General features: G+C 37.6%; 1 protein-coding gene across 1 annotated transcript; it reads right to left on the reverse strand.

Annotated features, from left to right (window-relative positions):
- Positions 1 to 511: 511 nt before the first annotated feature.
- il10rb (interleukin 10 receptor, beta) lies at positions 512 to 23112 on the reverse strand. The gene is made up of 7 exons (XM_053626393.1): positions 22856 to 23112; positions 15689 to 15824; positions 13818 to 14008; positions 10968 to 11128; positions 8815 to 8959; positions 5296 to 5453; positions 512 to 3042 (listed from the first exon to the last, which is right to left on the reverse strand). The coding sequence occupies exons 1-7, from the start codon at positions 22911 to 22913 to the stop codon at positions 2734 to 2736; spliced, it is 1158 nt and encodes a 385-aa protein (XP_053482368.1). The 5' UTR covers positions 22914 to 23112; the 3' UTR covers positions 512 to 2733.
- Between the last annotated feature and the right edge of the window lie 558 nt (positions 23113 to 23670).

Raw genomic sequence — 23670 nt, forward strand, 5'->3', positions numbered from 1 at the left:
TATTCAAACCAACCCATCTGGTACCAACATCCATGCGAGAAATAAACTCAAAAGGATCACAATTTTTCTTCATTCTGAATATTAACTGAAGCTCTTGACCTGTATCTGCATGTTTTTAGTGAGTGTTGTACTGTATATTTTCTTCACAGATCCCTGTGGTCCCCAGACCCCATTTTGTGAACCACTGACTTATACCACAAGCTTCTCAATTCTGACTGGTCGGATGGTGTTGATTAATTTTCTATAACAGCAGCTCTGACAATAGTGTTGGCTGCAAGACCAATCACAGGTTCATATTAATGCACTCGTTCTAATACATTATGGCTTCTATACAGTAGTAACAATTAACATAATGGAGGTGTCATGCTTAACATAATCTAAAAGTACTAATTAACAACTTTTAAAAGTGTGAAAAATGACAGGTAGTTGAATGATTGTTTATTAATCTTACAATGTTAGTGTTAACAGGAACTAACTTGTTTTGTACATTAAATGTAGCTACAAATGGATCAAATGTATGATGTGTAATTCATTAATAATTAAAATTTGTAATTGTTGGCAAATTGATTTGGTATAGGACTAAAACATGTCAGGGCATACTGTTATTACAAAATATCACACCACTGTTTATTAATTTCCTATAAAAGCACATCCTGCTGCGTTTTATTTTTTACATAATAGTGATGAGGTACGTAGGTTGCCAGGTGAGGTTCACTCGGAAAACAAAGAAAGGTCAGCTAGTCTGAAGGATGCTCTGTAGTGTCTCTAGTGTCTGATACAGCACTTGACATCCTGGTCAGGGTCACTGGTGGCTCTACCAGGAAATGTTATGAATCTGGACAAATGTACACTAAACAAAATGTACACTTACCCATAAAACTCTGCTTTCATCTAAAGATGGCTATACTATATAAAAGCTGATGTCACCTAATGGTACACAAGACAAAATTATTTTATGACAAAAAGTCATTTATGAACAAACCAACATCATTTTATAAAATATTTACACATTTATTAATAATTTATGAAGATTTCCTTTCAAATAAAATGTTACCTGGAAAGTTATGATGATTGCTGTTATTTTTATTAAGTATACTTTTAGATGACTAATGCTATGCATTTCTTGAACTTGGAGCACAGAATAAACTCATACTCCAGAGGCCGCTACTAAGTGGAATGTGATCTGGATGCAATCCCAGCCAAGTATTTCAGCAGACCAAACCAAGCATTCAAATACTACTGTTGCAGAACCAACCCATGTTTGGGGAGAAGGGAACCCCCCCCCAAAAAAATATATATATACACATTTTCTAAATATGAGCTAGTATGGCTTCTGTAGCAGATCCTCTGTTTTGGTTTATCACATGCATTTATATAAATTATTTGGCTGAAGACAACACTTCAAACAAGAAATTAGGTACAGAAAGAGATAGAGTGGTCTGCATTATTAAAGTGATGACAAGTGAAGCGTCAACAACAATGAAAACAAACAAAACAAGTCCCATCATTTCACTAAATTAGACCACAGAGGGAAATTATGGAAATGAATGAGGGAAATGATTTACATAAACGTACGTGAGAAGATAAACTGTAACAGAAGCTCTACTACTGCATTACACTCCACTGTTCTAATAAACCAGACCTTAGAGCTACACAGCACTCGGTTGATAACATGTCTACAGTGTGGATGTAGACAGATGCAAAGGATGCCGAGCAGAGATGAATGAACATGAAAATAAAGTAATCGTTCGTCTGCGAATCCTTTTTCTGTACTTTAATGTTACATTCCAGCAAAAAGTGATCAAGGTCAACAAAATGACCTCGACCCTCTTGCAGCTGTTCCTGCCACAGCAGGAAAAATGTATTGATTACATTGTTTTACTATGTAAGAGAAAATATGGAAATTCACAACAGTCAGACCGACAGCTTTCGATAATCCATACAATAAAACATGTTGTAAAAGGCATATATGTGTACAAGTTGTCTTCTCTTTCGAGAGAAAAACAAATGGAGCTTTTACAATCACGAAACAGAAGAACCTTCGAAATAGAAGTAAAGAAAAGCAAATGAAGAAAGTAATCTATGACATAATATCAGATTCTATAAGAATCATATTAAAATTGATATACTATAATTAATCATATTAAAATGAGACTATTGTCAAAACAATGAATAAACATAGCTACAAATACACAAAAACCTGACAAACATACCATTATCATAATGTTAATGTAAAAGTGAGATTTTGTTGTTTAAGAGCCTGTATATATGGCTTTAAACAGTAAGAAAACAGTTTCAAAACAGACAGTTTTTGACATCATGGCTTAAAAAGATTCAACTGTTTATAAGCAGCATACAGATCAGTCCTTCACGTTACACAATTCCCCCTTGGGATTTTTAATGCCATTTTTATTCCATATGTGCCATTTATTTCATCTGTTTTTTTCCTTTAGTAACGTGTTGTAGAGTAATAACAGTAAATTCTGGAAGAAAATGTGATGTGTTAAAAGTGCAAATCTTTTAAACTGGTATGAAAAGTCAGGACGGGCGGCGCAATTATCGTTTCTTACAACTTCATAAAAGATTTGCCGAGAGATCAGGTCACTCTAACCTTCCCTTCTAACAGGCAGTTTGTTTGGGAGTCTTTTTATGTCTCTGCAGGATGCATGTGGGGAAGAGATTGCAGCACAAACCGAACATGAAAGCCAGTTCAAGGCTGTTCTCATTCCCAGATTAGACGCACACGTCTTGCACTCCTTCGTCCAGCTCCTCGATTTGCATCTTCCTTCCCAGTTTTTCCACCGTCACCTCTCCAACCTCGCTCGGCCTCGGGCCCGAGCCCTCTGTGGAATAAACGCCGGAATCGCAGCTGCTGTGTCGGCTGTGTGTTCTGTCCCTCTGCTGCGAAATCTCAGGTGGCAAGTGGACCTCCAAGATGACCTCGGTGACAGGGGTCAGAAGATCCAGCCTGTCGCAGCAGATCTCCAGCTCCGGCTCAGCACTCAACAAGCGTGGCGCTTCTGAGCTGCCAAAGTCGAGGTACTGATGACAAAAATAAATAGACAACAAATAAATCCACTGAAGCAGCAGTAAGCAATTGCTTGAGACACTGAAAATAAGTAAATAAATAAATAAATAAATAAATAAATAAAAAGCACGCACACCAAATGTATCCGATTCACCATAAACGTCCACTCACTGTCTTACTATAGGTTTTAAACAGGAATACGAAGATTCCCACAGACTCCCATTACGTAACGATAAGCAGCCGGTTTCACCAGCTACAAGCAAGCTTTATCCTAGCTAAATTTGAACGCAAATGGCCACTACCTTCGAACTTGTGGACTTTGTCCAAGCCCATGATTTCAATGTAGTTTTAAGTTACAACACAAAACTTACACCTACCCTCTAGCAGGTGCAAAATTCGCCACAAATAGAACTACTCCGTGATTCTCTTCAAAGTGAACATGACCATGCGCAGACTAAAAAGCGAATTTACGTGTATACATCCATGCTGTGTTTCAGTATTTAAAAAAAGATTTCTCCATGTGGATAGTCATGCTATATGATCACTGGACATGGACACTTCGCAGAACTATGGTTTCTGTAACGTGACAAATAAACATGAGGGACTATAACACAACAAATAGAGTTTGTTTTTTTTGTTTTTTTTTTTAAATATCAGCCAACACATCAAGCTAATTCCTCAGTTAGTGCAAAATGGCATCAAACTGACATATCGCCAAATATTTTAAAAGGTTATTATTACTGTAATATTAGATTGCTGTTCAATGTATTGAAATGCAGATTAAGTTGCACTTAGGGGTTAGTTATTGCCATTAAGAATTGTTGCACTACACCCCTTAGAGAACAAGCGCATACGAATATAAACTACAAATACAACAGATGAATAAAGTGGGTCACCATTTAACTGCAAATCCTTTTTGGTTTTGTTCATTTATCTACAGTTATGATAACCACTTCCCTGGACATCGACCGTGGAGGTTTGTGCTACATTTCCTGTTTATGACTCACTGTTACTGAGGTTTCAACTCCTCACAACGTATGGTTCAAAAGCAACTTTACACTATAACACACGATCCAACTCATTTTGATCATGCACTCAACAAGTGCAGGTCTTCAGACTGAGAGGTTTTGTACTGTTGTACACCTCCACATTTTTAACTTCATTGAATTCTAGACAGAAAAACAAAGATATAGACCCCCCAAGAAAAACAAACAAACAAACAAATAAATACAGTGTTATGTTGGAACCACACCTTATTCTGAACAAGGACTGGTGTTACAGGAGGAACAAGCCTTTTTGGGGAAAATAGTAGAACACTGAAAGCACAGGCTATAAAAGCGGTTAGAGGCATAAAGCCGTGTTAAGGTAGAGTGACCATGGAATTTATGAGAGAATCTTTGTGTTATATTCAAAAAGGGAGATACCAATTTTTTTTAACGAACGTAATTTGTTTTTCTATTAATACATTAAACATTTAAGCCTGTTTGTTAGCATGATAATCAATATCTGTGAAACATCACTCACTGAATGTCTTTAAAATAGATTCCTCGTCTTTATCTTGTGAGTTAAGCACAATGAATTTTTCTTAGTGAATAATTTTAAAGGAATTTTTGGACTAAATTGTTTTAAAATGACAATACTTTATGAAAATGAAACATCCTTGAACTCTACACCTTTGTGTTCATGGTTGGTTTGTATATTTGGTGTTTAGTGTACAAGAGCAGCTTTTCGAATTTGGTCTTAATGGTTATGGAAGGAAGTGCTTCCGTAAAGCCTCTGCCGATTACAGACTCAGCCTCTCAGTGATTAAATGAAGAGGAAATAAGTTTCAACTACATGCCATGCAGCTGCTTGATTACATTCTGGCAACTCTATACGCATAAAAATGTCTGCTTTGAAGGCAATGTGCTGGGTTATAATTAGTCAAGAGACAAGTCTGTACGACTGGGAGAAGGAGCCCGCAGTGTACACTAAAGGTGAGCATGGAAGTCGAGACAAAATGAGCCAAGATTTCTAGGCATCAGGATTTATTGGTGTGTTTGTGTTCCTCCAAAAAGATTAACCTTTGATTTAGTCATTCAAGTTATATACACAAGTCAGTCTTTACCACAGAACTTACAATGCCACATTTAGATTAGCACTGATGTATACTCTGATGGATGTGATTATACCTTTAAAAAACAGCTAAGAAGGATTATCTGAAAGCATACATGGAGAACTTCCTGTGTTTTAAAAGAAAAGAAATTTAAAAAATGAAACTTTTGTACCTCCTGGATGTATGGAGGCAGCGGGACTAAGGGATAGAAGGTGTTCTTGACTATCTTCACCACTCTGAAGATACACATGTAAAGCACCAGCAACACCAGGAAACTCAGCCCCAACGACAACAGGAAGTACACAACAATCTGCCAGTATGGGGTCTGACCTGAAAAACAAATTTCACTTTTTGCAGGAAATCTAATAAAACAGAACATCCCCTAAAATACAAGCGATTTATGTTTATAAGGCTGATACCAACTGATTCAACCAGACTGTTTTTTTGTTTGTTTGTTTTTTTAGAAAGTTTCGCTGCATCATTTTGATTCTGTTACAACTGTTTTATGATTTGTTTTGCTTTTTAACTGAAACAATTTCAATAAAACAGTGTCCCATGTCTTACTGGCACATGCAAATCACGTCTAAAGCAGACAGATCCGCTCGGCTAGTTTGACTATAAAAGCGTGAAGTACATTCACAACTATTTTGCACACAAATCTCCATAAGCAGTCTAAACATGGAAAGATTCCTGAAGCTTCTTTACTATTTAGTGCTTGTTCTCAGCACTTTGCTTGCAGTGTACACTAGAGCTGGATTTTAAACAGATCACCACCGGGGTATGTGTCTCATCTATTACCAACAATGTTAATGTTTGCAGTCATTGTGTTTTATACCACAGCTTGACTCAGACAGCAGTGCCACTGTGTAAGCAAAACACAGGTTTAGTATTAGTGCACTTGCTCTTTATTGTTTCTATAGTAACCAATCATTTTCATAGAAACTGTGGTATGGTGAAGTTTTCTGTGAGATGAGTATTTATGAAGAGAGACTCCAGTGTCAGCGCTTTGTAACAAAGGGCTTTGTGGTTTCTTGGTAACAAGATGAGCTGAATTTTTTTGTATTATGAACTTCAAGAGACAGACAAAAAAAAAAAAAGCTGCAAGTGATAGAAGAAACTAACTTGGATGTGCCGCAACATTAAATGTAACTATAAATAAAAGTATTATGTCTTGTTCTTTAATAAATTTAAAATACATTGGCAAATTTCTTCTGCGTGGAAACAGTAACTCTTTGTCTTTGATTATTTTCAAAAACAGCACACCTGTAACATTTTATTTCAAGTGTGTTTGTGGCTCTACCAGGTGTCCCACGATCTAATTCCCTTATTTCTTCCCTCACTGGTTGGAACAGGTGCCTTGTGGTTTGCAGGTGGTTTCAGAATCATGTGCCAGAAATATTATCGCTCACCCTGATTAAAGATCTTCCTCATTTTCATTTAATTTCAGGATTTAGTTTCATTCAATAGTACGCAAGGTGCTCTACATTTTCAAAGAGGCAGAATGCATAAATTTTTAAAAAAATAAATCAAAACCATAAGGTTAGAAAGCACCACGCTTAATATAACAATGTTTATAAACGTAGAGCTAAATGACATTGTTTAAAAACAAACAAACAAACAAACAAACAAAAACACAACAGATCTTGTTCCGAAACGTACCACTGAACATCTTTAATAAAAGGGTCAATATGTATTGCCGTTTCATAGAGATTTTATATAAAAAATGAAAATACCTGACCATAAATAAGCAAAATACCCATCATGCTCATCATAGAGACTTCCTCATTACATTCTCTACTATACAATTATTTACCAAAGCATTTTAGACATTTTGTCTTATTTGTTGTTTTCATCTTTTTGTTTATCTGGTGTTAGCTTTATACAGGCACATACCCTATGGGATTGTTTAGTTCCCAGAGAACCCCAGCCCCTGGGGGTTGCACCAAGTGCCGGTCCCAAGCCCGGATAAAATGGGAGGGTTGCGTCAGGAAGGGCAGGGTCCAGCGTAAAAACTGTGCCAAATTAAATTTGCGGACCAATCATCCGCTGTGGTGACGCCGAAATGGAGCAGCCGAAAGAACAACATACTGTGGGATTATTTACGATAAAATGTATTTGTATGCAAGATGCCTGGACAAAAATGAGTCACTTCTATAAACAGCAGTGTCTTATTGTGTAACAGGTAGCACGACCTGAAAAAGCCAGGGTGTCATGTTGAGGCAGAACACAGTACCGACACGCCCAGATGCCAGGATGATGACTGTAAGGTGTGGAGTGTTAACCCTGTGTGTGACCTGTTCACATATGTGGAACTCGGTGAATTAGGTGAAATTCCAAGACAGGCCAAAAACTCTAGGTGAATCTCGATATAGTCACTTAAGACACTAGTGGAATCCTTTAGCCCAGTTCACACTGCACAGACAAACGTTGCCCAAATGCCAACAGATACGTTTGTCGGATCAGTGTGTTAACCCTGTTGGCGTTTGTTTTCACCGACTGAACATGTTCAATCAGCGTCTGTCAGGTCGTTTAATGCCTGAGCAGTGTGGTATTATTTTCCAACAAACTCTGGCACAAACCATTACCATGACAATGACACAAGCGACCCTGCAAACTCCATAGAAATTAAAGCCTGTGTTCTAGGTGCACGTACTTCTAACTAGACTGTTTCCATGCATTTTTTTCTTGCAGGTGAGAGCTAGTTGCTTAAAAATTTGACAAAAAAAAAAAATTGGATTTCTCATAAAACCTGCTTCGGGTGTTATCACTGTTTGCAGGACTAAAAGACCGATAAAATCTAAAACTTTTTGGGCTATCTAACATGAGACTGGGCTAGTTTGGTGTCGATAACCAAGGTGAAGCACAACTAAGCCATCACTGTATGGGTTTCGCTGCTACAGCGTCATGCAAAGTGTGTAAGCTGTCCTTATGCCCTGCTCATATCATGTAACCTGAAACTCATACATTTACACACCTTGTTTACCTACTTGGCATGAGAGGATGTTAGCGTTTCAGGTTCAACCCCTTATATCCATTTTTCCTCAGACTGAATTCGTAGGCTAGCGTTTGGCGGAATTGAGAGCCGTCAACCAATAAGACACGAGTGTTTAGATATATTTTCCTGTAAACGCTGTCTGATTGGTCTCGGCCCCATTCACTAAAGATACAACATTACAACATCGCCGTCTTCTTTTACTGACGTTTAGGTACGTAGTGAAAAACTGCTTCAAGTGGAGAATTATTCGGGGCTAAAGAAAAAAAGTCTCCGGGGCTACAGCCCTGAATGCCCAGGCCTGGTTACACCCCTGGACAAACGGAGCAAAATTTTGAAAGCTCCACACTTTCACCTCTGTCTGCAGTTCTCTGTATAAATCCAAGTAATTTAATGAATTTCCAGGCTTGCATTCACCTCAGCTGAGGTTTTTTTTTTTTTGCTTGTTTAACGATTTACAATATAAAACCAAACCCATCCACATGGGCAAACAAAGCAAAAGTATCAATTTAGCTCCGATTCAGACAAATGGACTAATAGGTGTGAAATCGCCTTTAACAATATCCAAAATTTATGAAAAAGCATTAACTGGATTTTGTGAATTTAATTTTCATACTTTGCCAGACTACAAAACAGCAACCATTAAAATAAAAACAAAAAAACCTGCGACCATGAAACCATTTCTGTTTCTTTACTTACCGTCCGTCTGTGTGCAGTAGGTGGGACTGAAGACACTGGCCTTCTTATAATAGTCATCCATAGACTGCACTCTCACACAGTACCATGTCCAGCTCTCCAGCTCAGGCAGAATCACCAGATTATTGGCGCTTGTTAGATTAGTAGGCTTTTGTACAGAGAGAAAGAGAGAGAGAGAGAGAGAGAAATTGTATGTTTATGGAAGTGAGAGAAAAAGCCCATTAGTTATTTAGATGGAAACAGCAGAACTCTTCTTACAGAAAGCTGATGACTTCTTTCAGAATCTACTTTACCAAAAGATTTATTTAATTATCAAATGCTTGATCGTGATCATTAACATGATAATCCTTTAAATATTATTACATCGGCATCTTTCTTAAGAAATGTACCTCATTTTTAGCTAACAGTGGTTGTCCTGTACATCTCAGGACAACACAGGTGTTTAAAAACAGGAACTGAATGTGATGCGTTTGATTATTTCACTGCTATGTGCATTAGTTAGACATGGAGACGAACTAGTTCCATTTCACAACCAAACCACAATCTAGCTCAACTAGCTAGAAAATGAGGAAAAATATTAGAAGTGCTTGCAAAAACAAAAACTAAAGGAAATACACAAGTACTAAAAGCACCATGTAATACTAAATAAGAAAACTGATTAGTCACAGATGCAGAAATGTTTTTCTATGATTAAATATACAAGAAAGTAAATAGTGTTTGGTATACAGCATTATATACCGAGTACAGTGGTACTGATCACATCAGTATTATCATACACTCACTGAGCACTTTATTAAGAACAGTAAATGAATACTGGGTAAGGCCTCTCTTTACTCTCAAAACAGCCTCAAGTATTCGTGGCATGGATTTCATAAGATGTTGGAAACATTCCTTCAAGATTCTGGCCCATGTTGACTTGATTGCATAACACAATTAATGCAGATTTTTCAGGTACACTTTCATGCTGAGAATCTCCTGGACTGTTGACACAAGGCAGGTTGGGTCCATGGCTTCATGCTGTTGGCACCAAATTCTGACCCTACCATCTGTGTGCCTATGTTTTTGTGAGCCTGTGTCAGCTGCAGCTTCAGCTTTCTGTTCTTGGCTGACTGACAGACGTGGACCCCGACGTGGTCGTCTGCTGTTGTAGCCCACCCGCCTCAAGATTCGACATGCTCTGCATTCTGAGATGCTTTTCTGCTCACCACAATTGTACAGCGTGGTTATCTGAGTTACAGTAGCCTTTCGGTCAGCTCAAACCAGTCTGGCCATTCTCCGTTGACCCTCTCTCATCAACAAGACATTTCCATCTGCAGAACTGCAGCTCACTGGATGTTTTTTTTTCTTTATTGTGCCATTCTGAGTTAACTCTAGAAACTGTTGAATGTGAAAATCCCAGGAGATCAGCAGGTATAGAAACACTTGAACCAGCCCGTCTGGCATCAACAATAATGCCACGGTCAAAATCACTGAGATAACATTTTCCCCATTCTGATGGTTGGTGGGAAAATTACTCGAAGCTGCTGGCCCGCATCTACATGATTTTATGCACCGCAGCCACAAGATTGGCTGATTAGATAATTGCATGAATGAGTAGGTGTACAGGTGTTCCTAATAAAGTGCCCAATGAGTGTATAATATAATAATAATAATAATAATAATAATAATAATAATAATAATAGCACAGCAATAAAACTGAGTTGAAACTGTAATGCTCGCATTAAATTCTTACTAGAGTTTAAACTAAAGGGAGAAAAGACATCAAAGCACTTTCTTAGCAATTTCTAAAGACACATGCAGAGGTGATGCGGTAGTGTCATGGAAAGTTTCTAAAAAAAAAAAAAAATAATAATAATAAAAGAGGAATAAAAAGAAACCGCAAACACACCTGTGCATGTTTTAAGGCTGTGGTCAGGTTATACGGGTTGGTAGATTATTTTTTAATCAAATTTGAGAAGTGAAAGCATGAAAAGACTACCAACACAGAAAAACAAATGAATGCAATCACTGATCATCAACATCATCTCCTTTAAGCATCCACCACAATGTCTACTTTTAAAACTCATTTATTTATTCAACAGGCTGTAGATGAAGGCTTTCTGTTAATGTTAATTACAAATATGTGCAAGGAGTGCTCGGTCGGTGTGTACACATACCTGTGTTGACGAGCTCCTCTTCCAGTACTGTATAAAGTAATACATATTGGGTAGCCATTCCTTCATGGAGCCATTGGTGATAGTCAAAGGGTCAGAGATTGCAACCTGCAGGAAGCCATTAACAGGGGTCACGTTCACTGCAGAGGGCGGCCCGATGACAGCTGCAGGGGTTAAAAGATAACATTATGGTCTGTGTGCTTTTATTGTACAACATCACATATATACAGAAATGCAGTACTAATACTTGGGTAATACAGTGAAGAATGTAGTGAAATAAAGCTGCTGTGAGATTTAGCTTATAAACCAAAGAAATCCTTATTTCATCTAAAAAGATTTCTAAAGAAATTCATCAAACACTGAAAAGCAGACTACAAGAATGAATAAAATGTGACATCTGACGTTTTAGTATCGATATGAAAGTATATTCCTGGGCCTGTGGTTTGTCTGTCCACAGTTCAGATGAGAGACAGTTCAGAGCTCCTGTTACTCAATTACAGGATTAATGAGCTGATAAAGATCCACGCTGTGACTCTGAGTCATATTTACGCATTACACACTGACACTATCTCTCATGCGCCATGTGTGTGCAGTTGACTACTTACGATATTTGCTATATTACTGATAACATTGATTTTGATGATTTAGCTGCAAATCAAATGTGAGTTTGTTAAATCTTTAACGAGTAAGAGCCAGTGTGTGTTGTATGTCATGTATAGTGCACATTTGAAACGCTGCATACGTGTATGAATATGGAACCAGCCATCCAGCAAATCATGGTGATTCAGCACTTTTTTAAAAAGTAGTTGTGTTTTGTATGTAAGCAGTGAAAACACGGCGTCAGGGTGTGCAATAAACAATATAATCATGGTGGGCTATAAGTGCATAACACAAGCTGAATGAACTGCAAAATCTAAAACCTGACAGCAAAACCAAGCAGTGAAAACACAACAGCAACATCAGAAACACAAACAAACACACAACAGAAAGGGTCCTTATTGGACATCACATGCTCAGCTACAGCGCACATGAGTCTGAGAGACGACAGAAAACAAAGTGCTGGAAAGATGTTTACAGTAAGAGAAAATATAAATCCTAATGAATCGACTGATGCTTTTATTTGTGCTCACTTTTATCCAGGGCATTCGTGTGATGTTATTTTAGATATGCTGTAATATGCACAGTGTTAATATGAGAATGTAAACGCTGAAAACCCACCTAAAGGAAGCCAGTTTATTCCAAAGAAAGAATTACTCCTCACTATAAATATAAATTACTAGCATTAAATCACTTTCACCGAGCTAACTTTTCCCCTTGAGATAGACATTTACCATGTCCAATATGCAATGAGCATGTGATGTTTAGTAAAGACCTACCCTTCAGTTAATGCTGGTGTACCTGTGTACAATTAGTATCAAACAGGATTCCTGACAAAAGAGAACGGACCTGGGTTCGCCAAAGGTTCAATCTAATATAAACCATGTTTAGATTAAGCTTTTTCATTAACTCCAACAAGAACTTTGGACAACTTGTGCTTTTAAGTTAAACTAGGGATGTACTATTATGGCCAAAAGGATAATCACGATTATTTTGATCAATATTGAGATCACGATTATTCATTGATTTTAGGGGCAACATATTTTTATTGCACTTTCACATTTAAATAAACAGACCGCTGCTTTCACCTCCATGTTGGGCTGTATTCCTGCTAATGTAGAAATCTTTGCATCAAATTAGACTGGTCGTTAAAGTGCGTCATCTCGCAGAAGCAAAATATAAATAAAATTGCACCCAAAATATAGGATAAGTAAAAATAAAAATGCCATCGACCAAATGAAAATATGCAATCCAATAACAATATGCAACCAAATGAGAACAATTCAGGCGAATGCAGAAAAGTCAGTAACACTGTTTACAGGAGGATACACGCAGCCAAATCACCCAATAGAGTGGTGCAGGGATGACGTCATTTTGTACCGGAACCCGGAAGTTAGCATCACTCTGGTTCGCTCGACAAAAACCCAATAGGTATATGTATTTTCCCATAGGCTTTTGGATTATTGCAAAAAATAAGCTCTGTGACCAACAAAAGATTACAATACTAACACATTTTGTCCATCAAGATAATTTTCACAAATGAACACAACTTTTACGAAGTCTGAAGCCTAAATACAATCTCCAGAAATAAAAGCTGACCGTACGCTATAAACGAACTACACCACGGTCGCTCGACTTCAACGTCACCATCATCAAGATTCCGACAACTTTTCCAAACTCGATTTAAAAACATTTTCCATAAAACAGATTTACTCTGTGGATGAATCTGAATCCACATTTTTTGGGAGGAATTGTGCAAAGCATACCTGAACCAGTTTATCTGCAAAGTTTTTCCTGTTCGGCGTGATGACGTTTAATGTCCCGGACAACGTCTGTAGTCCCGTTTAGTAAGTTGTTAATGTCACGATTTCCCCTAGCGCACGCGCTGGAGCACGCAGTGAAGCTAAAAAAAGCTAAAATGCTAACTCTTTTCCGGGTTTTGGCATCACAAAATGACGTCATCCCTGCACCGCTCTATTGTGAATGGAAGTGCTCCAGCGGAGTTTTCTATGAGCGGAGGATGAACTTTAAACATCAATAGCGCAGTCGATCCTGTCCATGTAATCGTGGACAGTCAAAATTGAAATCAAGATCGATATTCAATTAATTGTACAGCCCCAAGTTAAACTTGAATTAAATTTTTTCCACTAAAGTCTGTAACCAAATTCACTACAATAGTCTAGCTCACTGAAGCCTAGTGCATATTTTTCCCTCTGACCGACAGCAGAACGTTTGAATAAATGATGGAACTCTTACCATCTCTGTCGGGACAGAACTCAATCTGGACCCAGGACGAAACGTTTTGGCCGCTTTGAGCCCTCAGACGCAGCAGCCACATGCCAAGATAATGCAGTTGCGCTGAGGAAAAATCGCAGACGTGTTCAGGTGTTGACTTGCACAGCGACTTCCAGTCCTGCTTGCGCTTGGGCTTACTCATCTTAAACATCCTGGAATCAGGAAGGAGAAATTTCACAGACACATTCATTCATAGAAAAGTAGCTAGCTACACTATAAGCTTCATGCTTTGATACCAATAACTACTAAAAGACAAATACTGTCACTCCTTTATTTACATGGGCTTCAAGTATTTAAAAAAATGACCAGTCCATGTTACCCGTTATACTCGATTATAATTTATGCAATTGTGAATTGGAAGACATTTGTGATTCAGCCAAATAGATTTTAATGTAAAAAAAACAAACAAACAAAAAAAAACATGATCTAGCTAAATATTTTAAAACTCTGATCTTGCCTGCTAAGGCTGGCACAAAATGGACATTTGAAAATTTAGCATTTGCTACACTACTACTGAAGATTGCTTTGCTGGACCGTGCAAGTGTTTTTTTTTATGGTTCTTTCACCTGAGTGATGATTTTGCAAGTTGCAAGCTCCGTCCATGAGTTACTAATGCCGCGTTGGACTTGCATAGCAAATGATAATTTGCAGCTTGGAATGATGTCATTTTCCATCTCGGCACATTTGATTTGCAAAGTGGAAAGAAAACACGCACACCTCCAAGCTCATCGTTTCTTAGCAACAAGCTAGCCAGGTAGCCGTGATGAGCGATGTATATTTAGCAAACTGTATAGTCAGTGTTACAGATTTAACAATCGAACATATCTGTATGTTGATTGATCTAAAGCAGCGGTTCTTAACCTTTTTAAGAATGACAATAGCTGCGTTTCCATTAACCTGTTTAATTCGCTATTTGAAATTGCAAATTAAAAAACAGGTAATAGAAACGCGTGAATTTCGAAAAGAAAAAAAAACCCTCAAATATCGCAAAAAAGTTTATATACTTTATATATACTTTATATACAGAGTGATGGCTATGCACTTCTCGGTCATGATATGGCAGGCGCGACGAGTGGTCCCATTTTGTTGCATAACTCGTCAAATGTAAAGCAAGTCAGATAGCCCTTAAGAATTCCTTTGACAAAAGAAAAATGTATTGAAATCATCCTCATGGCTGGATTGGGAAGCTGTCGCAAGGTTGGGTTGGACTTTAACAGATAACATGGCAAGCACATCACACACACACACACACACACGACACTATTGTCAAAATGGGAGCCAAAGTTGGGAGAGATAACTCTGTGAGTGTTTGCAAAGAAATGGCAATCATGCAGTGGATGTTTTGTAAATAAAGTTACATTTAGCTAAAAAGTAACTTTATTTAAACATTACTTGCTAAAAAAAAAATTCTCCTGTGTGTGGAGATTTTTGGGACGCCCTATAGAATTGCTCAGCACTACTATTACAAAACTGCATTATTTAGAATTAAATAAAAAAGTTAATTAAAAAGCTAAAGTTTACAATATAGGCTGATATAATGCTAATCCACTGGCATATCCATTATACTCATATATGGTGAATAGCTATGTAGAGTTGCAATCAGAAATAATAACCCAGTGAGGAAATTAATCATTACATTGTGGTTTTAGATCCTACATTAATATATCATGGCCTCAGCATAAGATAACGGATGCAAATTTGCTTAAAACAAAAATGTATTTATAAGACCGCCTGTTAGCATTATTAAAAGTAGTCATTAAATAAAACAGTACATGATAAATGGTAAGGCAGATGGCCTTTTATTTAGGTGCAGTGTTCAGATGTCATCTTACGGCAGATACTGTGCAGTGAAAGTAACGTTGTTTGCGTCGTCTGGTGCCTGATTCGGATCCCAATCCCATTTCAGTACATAATTCATGTTGCACGTCTGAATGATCACATTCTGCGGGACAGGTAATACAGCACACACTGCAGACACAAACAGAAATATTTACATTTATATTAATATAGTAATGCCATATTAAGACCAAAACACACTGCCCTGGTACTAAGAATAATTCTTCCACAGTCATGTATGGATATAGATTGCAAAACAATGCTTCAAGATCACTATCAAAAACTAGGGATGCACCGAATGTTCGGCAACCGAAATTATTAAGTGAAAAGGCCGAATAAATTTGACCGAACAATGACGTGTTTGATGACGCGCCAAATGGCCTAGCAACCAGAGTGAGATGCGCAAATTTCACAACCTCCACTTCCAGCAGCGCGCTCGGAGCGATGAGTGAGCGAACACATGCACGAGCTACGTGCACGAGCGCATGCTCTTCGGATGTTGACAACCGTGACATTGTTTACTGTGGACACGTGCATTTGTTTTGTTTCTGCTCCGGAGTATTCGGTCACGTTGCGAGACGTAAGGGAGTAGAGTACGGAAGCAGGTAAAGACGTATTTATTTAAGGGAACAGAACATTAACAACATATCCAACTATACTACATCTACCATAATACTCCACGAGGTGTACAGGGACGTGAGCGGTATATATCCCCAATATAATCAGCCATATAGAACCGAATAGAACCATTTTTTGCACTCGTCAATGCACCTTTTAATGCACCTTTTAATGCACTTTTTAGTGGTAGTTTTAGCTGTAGTTGTTACATTCTTTCAGCAGTCAGTTATAGGCCTAACATAGGCTATTCAAGGGGGCTCAAAGATGACCACATCAAAATATTTTTATTTTACTCATTTATTTATTTAAAGTTATATTGTGCCTTGTTGGTAAATTTTGAAAATATTCTTTGAAAAGCAAGAAAAAATAGTAAAAATCACATTTTGAGTATTTAATTTATGCAATGGTGAAAAAAAATGGTAAAATAAATGGAAAAAACGTGTTCGGTATTTGGCCTTCGACCCAGTTTTTCATCATATTCGGTTTCGGCCAAGAATTTTCATTTCGGTGCATCCCTATCAAAAACAAAATCAAGAAGTACAGACTTGTGGACACGTGATTACATCACTGCAATCCACTGCACTCAGAAGTTGCTGATGTTCATATTTGTATGCTCAGTCTCTGAATCTGATAAACTTAAGATTTAAAAGAAATAATGAAGAGAAATTATGTATAATGTAGGTCAACTGACTTGTTTATCTTTGTTCAAAAAATGATTTTGGTTACAGTGGCCTTTTCACGTTAGTAAATTTAGGCTGACATCAGTGTAATTACATTACAAATCTAAACTTACCAAACTGTTAAAACACCTTTTCACAACAGAGAAGCTACATATCAAGTAAAATAAATGGTTGTGACAACAGGTTTGTTTATGTTAGAGAACCTGGGGAAGGTAGATGTTGGCCAAGTTTCTGACTTGGAATTCTGAGTTGAACGACCGCTCCATTGCACTTTTCCGTGTCGAATGGCAGACTTTCCATGTCAAAGTTCTGAATACAATGGATTGCATATTTGGTAGACACCCTTATCCAGAGCGACTTACATTTATCTCATTTACACATCTCGGTGCTGGAATTTAGAACATGCTCATTGTGCTTTCACGTAAGACGCGTTTGTATGTTTCAATGCGCAGCTGATCCGCGGTGGAACACACATTCAGAAAAGGGCATGAAGGTGGAGGGTGACAGGACTTTGAATAAAGTTTTTGAAAGAACATCACAGTACAGTAATGCAATCATTCATAGATGTATTCCGTTTTAAACACAATGAATATAAACAATGTAATATTCCATTCATTACTTCTATACAGTGCAGGAAATAAGTATTGAATGCTTCAACATTTTTTTTTTTTTAGTAAATATATTTCCAATGAGGTTATTCACATGAAATTTTCACCAGACATCAGTATTAACACAAGAAATCTAGAAATATAAAGAATTCACAACATTAAAGTCCATAAATAAAAGTTGTGTGTAATAAAGTGGAATGACACAGGAAAAAAGTATTGAAGACGCTAAGAAAAAGCAGTTCTCCAAGGTAAGGAATCAGCTGAAATCCATCAGTAATTATACCTCCTATCTGTGCAAATTAATATCAGCTGGATTGGTAAATTGATGGTCTATAAAAAGGCTTTTCGTTTATCAAGGTGTCACAAGAAACATCTCATGATGTGTAAAAGCAAAGAGCTCTCCCAAAACCTTCGCAACCTTACTGTTGCGAAACATACTGATGGAATCGGATACAGACGTATTTCAAAACTTCTGAATCCTCCAGTAAGCATCATTGGGGTCATTATCCGCAATTGGAATCAACATCACTCCGTCATCAACCGGCCACGCACAGGAGCTCCTCGCAAGATTTCTGACCAGGGAGTCAGAAGAAAAGTGAGAAGTGTAGCCCAAGAGCCAAGGACCACTCGGAAAGAGCTCCAGAAATACTTGGAGACAGCAGGTACCATCGTCACAGAGAAAACAATAGGCAATGCTATCCACTGCTCACGCTCACTCCGCAAGACTCCATTACAAAAGAAAAGGCATGTCGAAGCTTGTATAAAGTTTGCTACAACTCATTTGGACAAGCCTATGAAATACTGGGAGAGTGTAGTCTGGTCAGACGAGAGCAAAATTTAACTTTTTAGCTGTCATACTACACACCATGTTTGGAGAAGAAATGGCACTGCACATCACCCTAAAAACACTATACCAACAGTGAAGTTTGGAGGTGGAAGCATCATGGTGTGGGGCTGTTTTTCATCACATGGTACTGGCAGAATTCATATAATTGAAGGAACGATGAATGGAGCCCTTTACCGGAAGATTCTTGAGAAGAATCTGCTGCCATCCAACAGGATGATGAAGATGAGATGTGGGTGAACCTTCCAGCAGGACAACGATCCAAAGCATACAACAAAGGAAACTCTCAATTGGTTTCAGAGAAAAAAAATCAAGGTGTTAGAATAGCCCAGTCAATCACCTGACTTGAATCAAATTGAACAAGATTTAAAGACAATATGTTTAGAAGAATGGGCCAAAATCACACCTGAATACTGCAGCCCATTATTTTCTACATACAGGAAGTGTCTAGAGGCTGTCATTACAAACAAAGCCTTCTCCACTAAGTATTAAATAACTTTCAGTTAGCGTGTTCAATACTTTTTTCCTGTGTTATTCCGCTTTGTTACACATAACTTTATTTATGGACTTTAATGTTTGGATTTCTTTATATGTGTGGATTTCTTGAGTTAATGCTGATGTCTGGTGAAACTTTCATGTGAATAGTCTCATTGGAAAAATATTTACTGAAAAAAGAAAAAAAAAAAACCTGCTGACTCGTTCAATACTCATTTCCCCCACTGTACTGTATAGGCCAGATTTATATATTATGTTGCTCAAGCTGGTGGAAAAAAATTTAAACATGGTACATGTCACATGATTGCCATTTTCTGCTGAGATGCGAGTGTCCACCCCCACACAATATAACATGCTGTGTAGTGTATTTCACATTAAGAAAATATACTATAGATGTAGCTAATTTTGACTGCATTAGTTATTTTTGCAACTCTTGGTAAGTGTTTGGTTTACTTTGCTTTACCCCAGGCTTAAAGTAATAAGATGACTGTGAAAAACAGCAGTATACTTTAATTATACGCATTTATGGTGAAATTACTACATTTCCTGTCAATCCGTATTCATTCTGACCACAATGTGCCATCACTTTTATTCAGCACATGCAGCACGGCACAAATAGACTGCTGCACTGCACCGCTCCTGTACCGCACTGGCCGTGCCACATCCGTGTGCAGTGTGACTGCTCTAACCTGTTAACATGGACACGGAAAAAAAATACGTAATGCAAACGGATCGTGTGTGAAACAAGCATTAGTTTAATATTTTCTGCAAAACTGAATGACAAATTGTGTTGGTTTCTCATATGTAACAAAAGACACATTTCTCAGTCACACCTCAAGACTATGTTTGCATGAATGCAGTTTCCAGCAAGAAACAGAACAAACTTAGAAAAAAAAACCCAGCAAAGAAACATACTCAGCAAGAGGAAGAGGAACTGAACTTGTTTTTACTGTCGAGGCTCTGGAGATCGTGAGTAATACCCTGAAACTTCATGTCAATAAACAGAAAGGTTGCTGAGCTTTGAAGAAAAAGAAAAAAGCAAAAAAAGAAAAAAAAGAAAATGGAAAAGAAGTTGCACCTCCTGAGGGTAAAGCTTCCTGCATCGAGACGTTTGTTCATCTTGTGACTCGTGTTTGAGGTTACACAATCACATTTGTATACTTTCCGCACTCTAAGGATGTGGTAGTGTTCTCTGTGGGTTTGGCAGGCTGCTATACCTGCATGTATCAGAGTGGAGAATGTGCTAAACGTAGCTAACTACTTAGTATAGAGTCCAGTTAGGGCTACATCAAGGCAATTTGAGGCAAGCCGAAGACATTTTACTGAGGAATTATAAAAATGTAATCAGTCCACCAACGTTAAATTATTACTACGGTATTATGTAGTATCTAGCTATTAACTGATGAGAAAATATACAGTATATATACACTGTACTGTGCAAAAGTATTCGTATTAGCCCTCTTCGATTCACGTGCGTCGAACAGGAGCACAGCTAAAAGGTCTCATTTACCAACAAACATCACTGTGAAAGTAGTTCGATTTAAGTAGTTTTCCACAAAAAAAAAGAAAGAAAAAAGGACAAAACTCCACAAGTTGCATCACAAATTTTGAAAACAACTGCAGCAAAATCAAGCATTTTTGGCCTCAACAATCACAACAACAACAAGTTGTTGACAGTGTGACAGTCTCCAGAAGAACTGTAGCAGACTCCCCAAGATGCTCAGTAAAACTTACCAGCTCTTTTCCTTATAAAACTACACAAACTCTACCCGAAACTACTGATGAATTTTTACAAAGCAAAAAAAGATGTTGGATCAAATACCTACATTGCATATTTTATTAGTTTACTGCCCTTTATAAGAGATATTTTTTTAAATACAAAAAAGTATCATTTTATTCATTTTGAAGGCATAATTGTTTACAGCAAATTCTTGTGCATAATACTTTTGCACAGTACTGTATACATGTATATATACACCGTATGCAGATATTTCATTGTTATACAGATAACAACAATGAAACAAGCAGAGGAAAAGAATAAGTGAGGGAGGAAGCACTATTTACTGGAGGCTTTTACCATTACAAACTGTAATGGTCCCTGTGGGTTTCTAGTGGTAATTTGTTGCCTTCTATTGGTGGCATGTTATGTCTAGTGGATACCATTAAAGACCAATAATGGTAATAGTTAGGGGATGGTTTGTAATGGTATTTGTAGTGGAAAACATTAGAATTTCTGTGATGGTTAAAAAAAAAAAAAAAAATCAGCAGGGTTGTTAGTATTTGAGATGTGTAATGTCATGTGTAATGTCTAATTGTTCACAGCTGTGACAATACAATTTCCCTCAGGGGCACGCTGTTTATCTATCTATCTATCTATCTATCTATAATGCTGTGAAAACATGATTTCTTATGTTTGTGTGCATCTCTCACACTAAATAGTTTTAAATCTTCAAACTAAATACAACATAAAACAAAGGTAACCTGAGTAAACACAATACAATTTATCTATTTATTTATTTTTAATTGAAGCAAAAAAAAAAAAGTTCTCCAACACCGATTACAAATAAAACTAATTGCCCCCTTAAACTTAAAAATCTGATTGTGCCAACTTTGGCAACAATAACTACAATCGAATACTTCTGATAAGTGGAGATCAGTCTTTCACTTACTTACTTTTCACTTACTTCTAGGACTAGGACTTACTCCTATGCTTAGTCCTATGCTGAGTTTCAAGTTATGGACTGAAGACCAGACATTCTCCTTTAGGATTTTCAGGTAGAGAGGAGAATTCATGTTTCCCTCAATTACTGCAAGTTGCCCAGGCCCTGAAGCAGTGAAGCATCCCCACACCATCATACTTCCACCACCATGCTTGACCACAGGTATGATGTTCTTTTTGTAGTGTGGTTTATGTCAGATATAATGGGACCCCGGTCTTCCAAACAGTTCCACTTTCGACTCTTCAATCCATAGAACATTCTCCCAAAAGGTTTGAGGATCATCAAAGTGTGTTTTGGCAAAATTCAAACAAGCCTTAATGTTCTTCTGGGATAGCAGTGGTTTTCACATCACCACTCTTCCATGGATGCCATTTTTGCCCAGTGTCTTTCTGATAGTGAAGTCATGAACAGTGACCTTTATTGATGCCAGAGAGGCCTGTAGTTCCTATGATGTTGTCAATGGGTCTTTTGTGACTTCCTGGATGAGTTGTTGCTGTGCTCTTGGAGGAATATTGGAAGGTCGGCTACTTCTGGGAAGGTTCACTACTGTGCCGAGTTTTTCCATTTGGAGATAATGACTCTCACTGTAGCTCTTTGGAGTCCAAGAGATTTTGAAATAGCTTTGTAACCCTTCCCGGACTGAACCAGACTAGGCCTGGTTGCATATAGTCCAGCTGAACCTCATTATGAATGCAGTTTTATAGATTTGGGGAATTACTAACTATGCGGGCAAATACATTTTCACACAGGCCCAGTTGGTATTGGATAATTTTTTAGCTTCAATAAATAACATTATAATTTAAAAACTGTATTTTGTGTTTAATCAGGCTGCCTTTGTTTTAATTTCTGAAACTATTTAGTATGAGATATACACAAAAACAGCAGAAAAATAGTTTTTCTCAGCACTGTGTGTGTGTGTGTGTGTGTGTGTGTGCGTCAGAAACTATTTAGACGTTTAAAACACATCCGTGTTAACAATAATAAATGTCACAGCTCCACTCAGACTTCCAGATGCTGTTTTAAAGCCACAGTCTCGTCATGTCTCATGAATTATTTAGTAGTTTTGTGCTAAGCTCGACCACTAAGTTTACATTCACGCGCCTCGAACAAGTTCATGTTTTTCACCAGACAGCCATTTATCTCTGCAGATCTGAAGAAGATGATAAACACTGTGTATAATAAAATTACACGTACTTACCTACTGACAAACAGCACAACAACACAGCAGAAACACGCAACACACCGAAAAGCTTCATGTTTGTCAAATACAAACAAACTGTCGGATCTCTGATTAACAATGTCACTTCGGAGAGATTGTGTTTTAAGTATCGACGGTCGCGCTAATTTTTCCCCATCCGCATTCCGACAAATCTTACTGCCTACAATATGATTGGTTAGTGATTCATATATCCAACATGGCGGACACCATGTCAATCCGCACCACTAGCCAATCCCAGCGCAGAGGGGCGGGATTTGTCGGAATGCGGGCGAGGAAAACAGGAGTCACGTATCAGGTGTGTTCTTGCTTCCTGTTTATGAACGCTGCTGGGTTGTGTTTATAGCGCCACCTAACTTGTTGTTCCGACTTCCGACTTCCGACGGAAGAAAACACCCCCTCAGCTCAGCACGTGCTCGGCACATGGTTTTGCTATATTGGAAAATGATCTATAAGCATAAATTCAGCCCACATAACATCCCACTATGGAATTGTAGATATGTGATATTCAGGAATAAATCGTTATTCTACAAAAGTTAGTGAAAGAAAGGAATATGGTCTGTGATGCACATATTGGATAATACTGGAATTATTATGTCTTATGATTTTTATTTTTTTATTTCAAAATTTAACTTAAATGACAGAAAACAGTATGGTAACATTGTCAAAGCAATCCCACAATGTATAATTCAAATGTCTTGCAACTTATTTCAAAGTAATGCAATCCCTTATTTCCCTAATTTTTTGGTGAATGGACTCACTCTCACTAACATACATTTGCCCAATACTACAATCCA

The sequence above is a fragment of the Ictalurus furcatus genome, chromosome 6 (genome assembly GCF_023375685.1).
Source record: "Ictalurus furcatus strain D&B chromosome 6, Billie_1.0, whole genome shotgun sequence".
NCBI classification, from domain to species: domain Eukaryota; kingdom Metazoa; phylum Chordata; class Actinopteri; order Siluriformes; family Ictaluridae; genus Ictalurus; species Ictalurus furcatus.

Bases quoted from the DNA above. Each gene is read 5' to 3' on its own strand.
- il10rb (XM_053626393.1), bottom strand. From the start codon at position 22,913: ATGAAGCTTTTCGGTGTGTTGCGTGTTTCTGCTGTGTTGTTGTGCTGT. The intron at 11,129-13,817 runs GTAAGAGTTCCA...TAACCCCTGCAG, and splicing joins GTTCTGTCCCGACAGAGATG to CTGTCATCGGGCCGCCCTCT. The intron at 3,043-5,295 runs GTACAAAAGTTT...TTTTGTCATCAG, and splicing joins TGCCTCCATACATCCAGGAG to TACCTCGACTTTGGCAGCTC.